The sequence below is a fragment of the Dermacentor albipictus genome, chromosome 1 (assembly GCF_038994185.2).
Source record: "Dermacentor albipictus isolate Rhodes 1998 colony chromosome 1, USDA_Dalb.pri_finalv2, whole genome shotgun sequence".
NCBI classification, from domain to species: Eukaryota; Metazoa; Arthropoda; class Arachnida; order Ixodida; family Ixodidae; genus Dermacentor; species Dermacentor albipictus.
In genome coordinates, this window is record NC_091821.1 from 29,047,619 (window position 1) to 29,059,056 (window position 11,438).

Sequence of the window (11,438 nt, forward strand, 5' to 3'; positions counted from 1 at the left end):
CTGGTCGGAAGGAGACTTAACGCAGAGTGCGTGGTGCAACGCACACCAGAGAATAAATATATAAACGACAAGACAAGCGCTTTTTATGATTGCCTCAGTGTGTAACAACCATTGTTTTTTTTTTTTGCATTCGTCAGGAGTGATATTTGAAGAAAGAAAGAACCTGGGCCTGTGTTAGCAAAGGTTATCGTGATTACTAACGGCCCTTGGCTGGCGGGTGAACGTGAGCTAACTGATCCGTACCGCGGATGAAACACTAGCGAAAGAATCGGCTATCACAGGAGTCACGATCTCCGCTTGCGAGATAAACGCTTTTCTGAACCAAGGCCCATAAATCGTGGGTGGTTGAATCTTTTCCTATTGCAAGCCAGGATACAGACCTGACAACTGCAGAAGCCATTTTGCGTGCCCATATAGACCGCACGCACCGTTATAGTTTTACTAAAATGCGTACCCACCCCACGGAGAGGGTGAACCCATAGGTCACTCTTCCGGTACGACCGAGAAGGGGCTACGGCTAGAGGCACTGTCCGATAGCGCTGTGCCACAGTTGTTTCTGGCCGCGGGGAGCACTGCGCCTTGCAAGAGCTCTCACCGCGTTCTCCCGAAACCGGAGGTCTGACAGGAGCGAACATTACACTCGGAGCCCTTTCCCGATAGGAAACGAAAGTATCCGACCGACGGCAGCTTCTATATATACTATAGCGGCGGATATGGCCACCGTAGTACAGCTTGCGGCCATTCAGTAGTCTCGCCCGTGCTGTGAAATATTTTTTAAACGGTAATGTTGCGCTAGTATACTGCGTTTTACGGCAATAGCGTAGCCTGGCCTCAATATCCGCAAAATTTCGCCCTGCCTTCCATTTCGGGAGGTGTTCGAATAATCGTTACTTGTTCCTCGTTGTTCGCATTCAGATCAAGAAAATACCGGGAGACGTTCTGACACCTAAACCTCTCGTCCAACAGCTTGTTGCAGGTATGTTTGCGTAACTCGCGCCGTTACACTGTTCTCTTCGTGTTACTGCTGTGTCATATGCTGATTAAGTCATAAATACCGTTTGCGTTGCATCGGCGTACCGGTCACTTACGTTAAGAAAAATGGTCATTTTCTCTGCATGATCATGCTTTCCTTCACCCAAATGCCTTTTGTATTCACGGAGGTAGTGCGCAGAACACTTGCAAAGTTCGGTTTCGCTTGGCAGATATATGGTGCCGTGGTACATTCTACGTGCGGCGCGCGCGATACTGTAGCGTTATATAGTAATGGTAAGGTCTATCTCCCTCTCCCATTTATGCAACTCAGACGATCCGCCAATTATATGCCTGGCACTGTGCAGCCAGTAATGGCCATAATTTCCCAACGAAAGTAATTGCGGGTCATTATTTATTTCCCCTGAGAATGGTTTCGTACGTAACGTTAACATTGGCTACTACGGACAGCGCCTCGGCAACGTGCGTCGTCATGAAATTTTGCTGCATTTTTTTTTCGGTGCAGCTAAAATTGCAGTTAAAGTATCAGAGCTCCCAGAGAATAATGACACTCGTTAACTAGCTGTAAGTGGTTTCTGGAAATATATTGCACACTGAATGAAGAATTTTCGCACAAGCCGTAAGGAATAAAAATATAACCTGAGAGACGGAAATAATAAATCAGTAAAGAGCAAAGCAACTAGAGAGACTGAGATAAGGAGTGATGCAAGGTACCTTTTTAATTTAAGAAGGAAGTGCGTAGCGGCATTTCCAGCTCGCATTCAACATGGGCCTTCTCTCTATGGTTTGAGATAATTGAAACAGAGTGCGCGAGATGCTGATTTGGAGATACGAAAAGAGAGCCACTGCACGATTGCGCAACGACATAATTGAAGCTGTTTACATCACGCGCATATTAACGAATAAGGAAGAAAGGAAGGAAAGCAAAGTGGGGAGGGTTGCATACCCGAGACAAGGGCATCAGGTAGGGGAGGAGGTGAACGGCAACTTTCACGTCTTGGCTTGAGCGCCAAAATCCGTGAATGCGCATCCAGACGCTTGGATGGTGGAGAAAACGGTGGCTATACTGCCCAAGGCCTTGGAGCTTTCCAACACAGCAGGTTAAACTTTCGCGCATGTATATAAGGCACCCATCGAGACTGCCGGACACAACAGCCCCTTCAGGTTGACGAGACGAACAGTAGCATGGCTTTCAGCAAAGTGGTGAGTAGAATCTCGAAGCGGAGTTGGTTCATTCAAGCGTGACGGAAGTTGCGCTGCTGGCCTTCATGAATCGGCAGTATTATTCAGGCTCGTCAGCTTATCGCTTCAAGCTAAATTTCCAGTTTAAGAATGCCCATTTAGGCTTTAGCGATGAGCAAGTATATAGCGCCTGTTTAGCAAATTCAACAGCATAAACAGAAATTTAAGACCGTCACATGCAATGGGTAGAATGTGAGAGACTGTGGAAGATTCTTTGGTGGAGTCTGGAGGATGGCCTTTATATTACTGAAGTTATCTTGCTCTTGAGATGTGTGCTCACGCGTATTCATTTACTGCTAAGCGGAGTGAGAACTTATGATATCAAGGAGAACAAATGGACACGGACATCGGATGTTTGATTGACGACAAGATAAACGGAATGAAAGACACGATATCATTGAACGAAAGCGAACAAAGCGTTACTTCTTTAACATAGTCGTGGGGACCACTGCTGTAAATCTGGTTAAATTAAGACGGACCTGCAATGCTTTTTTTAGAATACAGCTGTAGAGACTGAAGTCGTGAACACCAAAGACAGGTATTGCAGCTTGCGTGCAACAGCGCATCTTGCAATAGTTTTCTAAACATTTAATGGTGTTTTCTTGTGGCCAATGAAATTTTGCTACTCGCCTTGTTGCTCCCTCATATAGCGGAACCGCACGATGCCTACTGGCTCTGAAGGTTGTATTCCTTTAGCGGCGAAGACGCGTCACTATACGAGCTCACAAACAGGACGAGTCACCAAAAGCGAGAAAAGTGATGGAGGAAATGAACGCTAACAAACTAGAGGGGAGACCAGCTACAGTGTACCTCATCAGAGCCGCGCCCGATCGCAGGAGTAAGCGCAGACACTCGCACCTGAGCGCGATCGTGCGCTCGTAAAGACTGTTTAGCGTTTTGAAAGCTGCAAGCAACATCGATGTATAAAAACAATTCGTAGGAAACGCCCAATTAAACGCGCTTTGTTTTCCCCTTGACTGTACGTTGTTTTGCAAAAATCCACCTGCCTTAATTCTTCTAGTTTATTCTTTTGCACAACCAGAATGTTGGGCTCGTGAAAGAGTGCGCTGCTCGAAACGGAGCGTGCCGTCATTCTTAGGTTTCTGCATGCAATAAACTAGGGGGAACAAATCGCCCTTCTACCGCTTTGTTCAGTGTGCTGCCTGTTATAACGCAGATAATCATTCTCAGAGAGTCCTATAACTATTGACGTCCAGCATGATCATGAACGGTTCTATTATCGTTCATAATCATTCTGTGGTGTGGCTTAGCTTATACGGGTTGTTGATAGCAGAGCAACCTTCAGTGGTGCTCCTCACCATGACATTTGGGTCGCCTTGGCACTAGTTAGCTGCCATGGCTTTGTATTTTCGTGAAACCAACCGACCACATGGTGAACGGCGCCGAAATGTCTCGCCTTATATTCAACCTATATTTGCGTTAATGACGGAAAACATCGCGCGCCTCGGCCCTTGGAGAAGGCGCCGGAGAGCAGTAAAGATGAGTGGTCCACGTAGGCAGTGGTTAAGTACGGCGAGAATAATATTTCTTACTGACCCAGCTGCACTGAAAATTTATATGACACGCTGAATATTTTCCTAATGTATACCTTTCGCTAGGAGTGTCACGTATCACTTTGCAAAGCAGCTAGTAAGTGCCACCTTCCGTTCGTCGAACCGGGCATTTCTGGTGAGGATATCACCCAGATTACGCCTTGTAAAAAAGCCAAGCAGTCTCTGTGGTGTGCGGCGATGTTTATGTTTTAATGTTTAATTTATGTTTTATTTATGTTTTATTATGTTTTAATGTTTATTTATGTTTTAATTTTAATGTTAATTTATATATTTAATGTTTATATTTAATGTTTATGTGAAGCGCACCGCTATAGTGATGTAAATATAAAATACTGGTCCTAGTGAGGATAGGCTCTAGCGATTTTCCTTCGTGCTGTATACTTGAGCGCTAGCGCGGAAGAGATCGACAGCTTTCTAGCGGAGGGTCATTATAACTGTGACAGTGCCGCGACTGAAAAGGCGAGCTTTTCTAGTCGCTGTAGCGGAAGTAGATGAAGAAGTCTCCTCTGTCAGTAATCGACGTCTCAATAAAACCCACGACGTAGGTTTTGAGTAGGCCCTAACCTGAAGAGGAGCTTCAGGTCTTCTTGAAGAAGTTCCACTGCTTCAGAGCACAGGTTTGCATGTTTTAACTTACACAGCAAGTGCTTTAACTTAGCAAGTCTTTCTTCAGGGTGGAAGTCACCAGCATATCTGAAACAAAGTCTGAAAGATCAAACTGTGAGTTTGCGCCTTTTCATAAAACAGGTGTTAATTCGACGGACCGCTATATATATATATATATATATATATATATATATATATATATATATATATATATATATATATATATATATATATATATATATATATATATATATATATATATATATATATATAGAGAGAGAGAGAGAGAGAGAGAGAGAGAGAGAGAGAGAGAGAGAGAGAGAGACGGAGTGGGAAACGCAGTGAGGTTAACCTGAAAAGATTTTGTGGTTTGCTACTCTGCCCTGGGGGAAGGGTAATGAAAGAGGGAAAGAATAGGGGGAGAGGCGAAGATAAAAGCAATGGCAAAAAAAAGAAATATAGCATACGAATTGGTAGAGAGGTTAACTGCTTATAGGCACAACACAGTTTACCTACAAAGGCCCAGTAAAACCTGTCCACTAATTATTGCACCTGTGTACTTGTAGCCTCCTGCCCAGTCCATGGTGTAGGGTGTGCTAGCTAGGCTCCTTGTACATTAAATCAGAAGCAACTGGCCAGGTACCCAACCGGCTCAATGTATACTCATAGTGGAACTAAAACAGAAATCCTCATTATAACCTTAAGATGAAATGTTTAATAATACGAGTATACGTGTTTGTGACTATGTAACATCGTATCAAGTGCTTTGCGTATTCAAGTAAAGAAGTGCAGGTTTCATGGTTTCGTTTTTGCGAACCCGCATTACGATAGCTAAGACCAAGAACACCGTTACGCGCTCTTGCTTGTGTACGAAGGGGAAATTCCTTTACTTTTGAAATTTGATGCTCCCAACCTATTCTCGAAGGTCATCGTTTAAAACTGCTACGCGTGGAATCGGCTAATTCATGAGACATCATTCATGTTCCTCAAAATGCATTTTTTAAAAGTTCGCAAATGTGAGTGCAAGTTTGTGCCAAGATCAGTATTTGATATTTTACATAGCATAGTACATTTTCTCACGACAGATTTTTCGCTGGCCTCCCACGCCATTCCTTTGATTGATATTGCGCAGGTCTTCTTCTTGGCAGCTCTGCTGGCCGCCTCTATCTGCATGAGTTACGCGCTCGAAGATGTCGAAGAGCGTCAGGGTGGTGGAGGACTAGGAGGTCGCGGTAGCTACGGTGGCGGCAACTATGGCAGCTCCGGCAGTGGTCGTCATGGCAGCTCTGGCAGTAGTCTCCGCGGAGGAAACCACGGAGGAAGCCACGGAGGAAGCCAAGGCGGCCTTGGTGGTAGCAGCGGGGGCCTTGGTGGACGCGATAGCTACGGTGGTGGTCGTGGCTCTGGCGGCAGCGGGGGCGATGGTGGCCTCAGCGGCCATGGCGGAAGTAGTGGAGGTCGCCTCGGTGGCATTGGCGGAGGTAGCCGAGGTGGTAGTCGGGGAGGAGGACGCTACTGAGCAGGATGACGATTCATTTACGCGGGCTCTGGGCACCTGCAAGACTGCACCGTCCCTGGCCAAAGTGACTGGATGGTGCCTCATCTCGTGACCGGCCCTTGCTTATTTGATGTGCCACTCTGCTGTACCAGAGACTGAGACCAACTTCCTTTGGGCATTAATGCTGTGATACTTTTGCCTATTTTTTATGCTTTATTTTCAGGCAATAAAAACACCGTTGTCAAACTTCAGGTCACAAACTTCAGTGGTTCCCTTGTCTCTTTTGTCTCTGTTTCTTTGCACTACAATGGCTTCAGTGCGCTGACAAAATTATTTCTAAAATTAGGCAAAGTTTGATATCTTATCTGCCGGTCCTCATAAACTTCCTCTGATACGTTCTTTAGTAGAGAACGTGAGATAAGATACTAATGCGGGCTGCATTGCAACATCAGTTATGAAGTCACCTCGGGAAAGAACTCGGCCTTTTCGCACATGACTTTATAGTTGTAAATGTGCACCTTGAGGGTCCAAATAGGCAAGCTGTTCAAAATCCTTGCTCGGCGCACTATAGCTTGACTATGAAAGAAACAACGAGTATATTCATTGCTTTCAAGTGTAGACATTATTATTATTATTATTATTATTATTATTATTATTATTTGTTTTGAAAACATATATTCACTATAGACAGGAACGCAAAGAGAAAGCCAGCAACTGCCACCGGAAGGGGCACGACACCTGTCTACTCTTCAGATAGGTGAAGACAGGAACATATAAATGGAAGATAGAAACAAGGGGAGGGACGAGGAAAGAAAAAACAAGATGACAAATCTCAAAGAATTAAGCACAGCGCACACACACACAGTACAAGTCACACACAGTAGGGCCAGTCAATGCAGGCGATGCCACTATAACATGTTGAAAGAGAAGAAATAGTGTTTGAGTTCCCGTCACCCGAAAAGAGAAATAGGCTACAAATGTGAATCTAGGTTAGTTTCTTTTAGAAAAGTAAGAAGAGCGTGATGAGCCTCATCGCGGCAAGATGCACAACTACTGGAGTACGAACATTCGTCGAGTGTCGTACACTGCAGACCAAGGAGCTGATAGTCCCTCACTAGCGACCTGTGCTGCGCACGGAAATCGGGACACTCCAATATCAGGCGCTGAAGTGTATCGCAGCAACCACAAGACGTACGCGATGGACTGGCCACGCGTCCTTGTGGACACAAACGTTCGCGCAAGTTCACAAAGCCAACCCTTAACTTTAGTAGTTGTGCTCTAACGCGAAACGGCAAGCCTCGACCGCGGCACTATAGCAAACACACACAAACTAGCACAGAGAAAATATTCTATGGTTAGCTATACACTGCTAGCAAAAATTAGGCGAGGTTGAGGTTCTCGCTGCTCACGCGCTTTGATAATTCCCTTGTACTAAAAATTTACTCTGGCATACTGGAGTAAAATGGCCTAAATGACATCGTTTTACTACTGTCTCTAAGAAACGCAAGAAAAGGATGTCATATACGACTTTATGACGTACGGAGTTTTAGATCTCGTTGTCAGAATTGGGGGCCCAATCCCATCGCTCATGATCCGTTGTCAAGATTGGAGTCGGGCATGAATTAGAAGGTAGCTGGCCCATGCCGTCGTCCAACGTATCCACGCTGAGGACGTTGATGGACGGAAGGACTGCTTCTCATCGAGAAAGAGGAATATGGGTTTATTTACAGTATGTATATCAGTCTAACATGACTGTTTGAGAAAGTACATCAGTTTAACATGACTGCTTGAGAGAGAGTGACCTGAGCAGCCGCACAACAGCGGTTTTTAAACACTCGGTCCTCTCCCGATACAAGGTGATGCGAACGTTCGTTTCGTCATCGCAAACTAGCCGCCTCCCCGCAGGACGGTCTACACAAACAAATGCACACACGTTCGAATGTCCGGAGCCGACGTCAGAGGGGCCCCGTAGAACTCGGAGCCGTTCCGGGGAGCGCGTTGGGGAGTTTGGGAACAATAGTTGGCCCGCCATTCCGTCACAACGGCGATGAGGCTAGAGGTTGGTGGCGGTTTCAGCACAAAGCCTGCTTCATCGAACGCATCCTAGCTGAAGCGACGGAGAGTGGGGGATGCCCGTATTGTCCCCCGACACAAAGTCGATTTAGACACGCTGTGGCTAGAAGTTGGCGGCGACGCTCCCGGAATGTTGCCGCCATAGTTGTAATTGGGTGGCAAACTTGCACTGCAGCTGGCCGTTCTTAACAGCGCCGGAATGTTGCCGTCATAGTTGTAATTGGGTGGCAAACTTGCACTGCAGCTGGCCGTTCTTAACAACGCCGGAATGTTGACGCCATAGATGTAACTGGGTGGCAAACTTGCACTGCAGCTGGCCGTTCTTAACATCGTGAATAGAAACTATTCATAGGGAGTTTAAAACCACATGACCACGAACCGTGCTCGAGATTACGTGATTAAATACTACCATTATACTCCGCAAACGCTCACAAGCTCTGTGCCTTACATTTAAGCCTATACTCGGTGGCGGGCACGGCCCCGTACGCTATTGGAAAACACGCCCTGGATGCGCATCGGTCAAAATATTGCTGCGTTGACTTTAGCGGCTAAGCCCCGTAAGTGCTTGCTGGGGCGCACAACTGAACAGCTTATAATTGTCAGTTGTCGGAGTAGTGGAAGTTGTGCAAGGAGCATGGACGTATTTGCTCCTTTGCGCGTGCACGCAAGCTGTACGCCTGTTTCACTTCAGTCGAAACTCTATTTGCCGTAGCAAGCCAGCCATCGCAACGTTTTGTCGTTTTTGTTTCCTACGCTACGAGGACATATGGTTCCACCGATTCAAGATGAGGCGACATATTCTAGAAAACACGACACTTGCCGCTACAACCGGTGAGCTCTCAGGAATCACTCTCAGGAGCAGCCACAACAACTTAGTGAAGGCAGTAAAAAAAATGGTCCGACTATCCTCCCACACAACCTTCACGCGGATGAAAGAAATACTCCCGTTTTTACATGCAAAAATACGGTCAGCAAAGGAGTAAATTTGTAACCCGACTGGTACGTAGTATAAAAAACCCAGAAACAGGAATGCGATACGGGACGAGCAGTTTACTCCCATTTCGTTTTATGTTTGTTTACAATGTATGCTTCTGAATATTTTATGCATGTGATAGAATACTTAACGTCGTGGTAAGTTTATCCGATGTCTCGGTACGCGTATGTAATCGCCCAGTTTCCTGACAGCTCAGTCGGTTTAGAGACACTCTCGGAACTGACAGCTTCCAGGGTGTATTGCAGCCAAATACAAAATTTAGAGACCAAATGGCGTGCGCCAAGTGTTTGGCAAAATTATACAGTTATTGAACAGCCGATCGCAGCTTCAGATATTTTATTATTAGCTGCAATTCCCCGCCATAGATGAGGCCTATGCGCTTTTTATTCTCGCTCAACGTGGCATATTCGCCAGTTATCAAACACTTTCGATCAAGCCCCACTACGAACATCATAACAATTTATATGAGCAGCAGGGCTGCGCAATTAAACACCGAACACATTCGCATTCAGAAAACGTCATTTGACAGAATGATATGTCATGGTGTCGCGGCTCGAGCTGGCGTTTGGGACAGGAATCCACCCGCCACATTGATGAGTATACGTCCGGTGGTAGGAAGGAAGGAAAAGGGTTTATTTTACATTACTTACACTGGCTCCAGATATGGAAGCCCATTCTATGCAGGAGCGTATTCAACGGCTGAGTTCACATCAGGACACGTCAGCACCACACCTCTCACTCATCAAAGGTCTCCCCTTTTAATACCGTCGTCTTCCCTAGAAGACTATACTAGGGAATCGTTGAATCGGTCGAAAAATCACTCCCATGATGTTGCACATCATGGGAGTGATTGACATCATGGGAGCTCCGTGCGAAGTGAGGCGCCAGAGGGCGCCATGATTTATAACGTTTTCTTTATGTTTGCTTTTCCGTGAGGTAAACTAAAAGACTTGAAAGGACATGCACCGCAACGCCCCGCAAAGGTGCTTACGTTTAACGTACGTATGGCGACAAACGCTATTCCAAAAGTCTCTATTTTAAGTTAACCCTGATATTACGCTAACGTTAATCCACGGAGTAAGATACACAGGAGTACCGACTCCACCGCCGCAGACGCATGAGGTCGGGACAAATCGGGAAACGTGGACGACAGGCGCCAAATTCACTTCTGTGCTCCCTCCCTCCGCTCCATTTCGTAGCGTTCGCACATGCTTTCTTCTCTCCTTCCGAGCATGGCCAACTACCCTTCTTGCGGAGCGCCGTCTGCTACGACCCGTAGAAATCATTCCTCAGATTCCTTCCAAATGCACATGCGTTATAGTGGCTTGTTTTCACTGCCTTCTGATACAGCTCGACACCACACAGACGGCCGTTATGCCCGCCCCGGTCCCATATTTCTAGTCTCTTTTTTCTTGCGTGGTCTTCGTATTTCATTCTTTATGTGCTTTTTTCCTGTATTTAGCACAATTCCATGTAACATCCTTTAATTAAGGCGCGACATGAAGCCTGCCAGCTATAAATGGAATAAATAAATAAAATGCAATGAATACATGTTTCGTCGGCTAACGCCTTTCCGCGAGCCGCAATACCTATGCACGCCACTGGCTTCAGTGCATGCACAGGGCAAATGGCCGAGCAGACGACGCAACGAATGTGCAAGGAGGTAGAGGAGCACAGCCAAGCACGGCTTAGCACCGTTAATATACCAACGGCCGAGAGACCCGAGCTTGGCGCAGCCGCTCACCCCCTCCATTGGTTGACTGGAGCAGCCCCCCCCCCCCCCCCTTCCTCTCCAGAATTTTCACTCATGCGTAGTGCCGTCTGGCGAACGCGCTGTGGGCCGACAACCGCCGTTTGAGGATCTGTCCCTTCCAGACGAGCGGAGTCGGCGCTCCTGTCTATCTTACTCCGTGCGTTTAACTAAAAGAGTCTAACCCATAGATCGAACACCTTCTAATGTTGTGTAGTGATGGAACGTGGTACCTTCTGACGTCAAGTGCCACACCAGGTGCTTTTCCAGTCGTCCGAAAGAATGCATCTGTCACCTCAAGGCATTAACCCCGTCGCCCACCTAAGAGACGCCTCTCGTGCCCAGAGGGAAAGGGATGGAGCTATGGTCACCCGTGAGGGAACGATCGGCTTGCTCACTTGGAGGGAAAATCATGACTTTGTAAACACAGGCGAAGGAAAGACCGGCTTACTTATTGAAGTATGCTGACGCCTTACCTACTACTGGTGGAGGACAATGACTCAACACAACCAAAGAATGCGCAAAGCTTATGTTCTGTGAAGGCACGGCCGCTCGATCTCGAGTGGCCGTGGTGAATGGCAGTGGGTTCCCCGCCTAGGAAACTATGAGTGTTCTTAGGGCTTTCTTTGCTGCATAAGCGGCCCTGCCCTGTACAGGCGCCCAAATCTTTAACTGGTGTGCGGGAGCGGCGACTTTTCCGGGCGTCAGCGC

General features: G+C 46.7%; 1 protein-coding gene across 2 annotated transcripts; it reads left to right on the forward strand.

The window, feature by feature from the left end:
- The first annotated feature begins 922 nt into the window (after positions 1 to 922).
- Positions 923 to 6,156, forward strand: LOC139054761 (keratin, type I cytoskeletal 9-like). Of its 2 annotated transcripts, none has more exons than XM_070532361.1 (2): positions 923 to 976; positions 5,545 to 6,156. In XM_070532361.1, the coding sequence occupies exon 2, from the start codon at positions 5,666 to 5,668 to the stop codon at positions 6,020 to 6,022; it is 357 nt and encodes a 118-aa protein (XP_070388462.1). In that variant the 5' UTR covers positions 923 to 976; positions 5,545 to 5,665; the 3' UTR covers positions 6,023 to 6,156. The 2 variants fall into 2 exon arrangements, with proteins under 2 accessions (XP_070388462.1, XP_070388457.1); XM_070532356.1 differs by lacking the exon at positions 923 to 976 and adding an exon at positions 2,160 to 2,193.
- Positions 6,157 to 11,438: the final 5,282 nt, after the last annotated feature.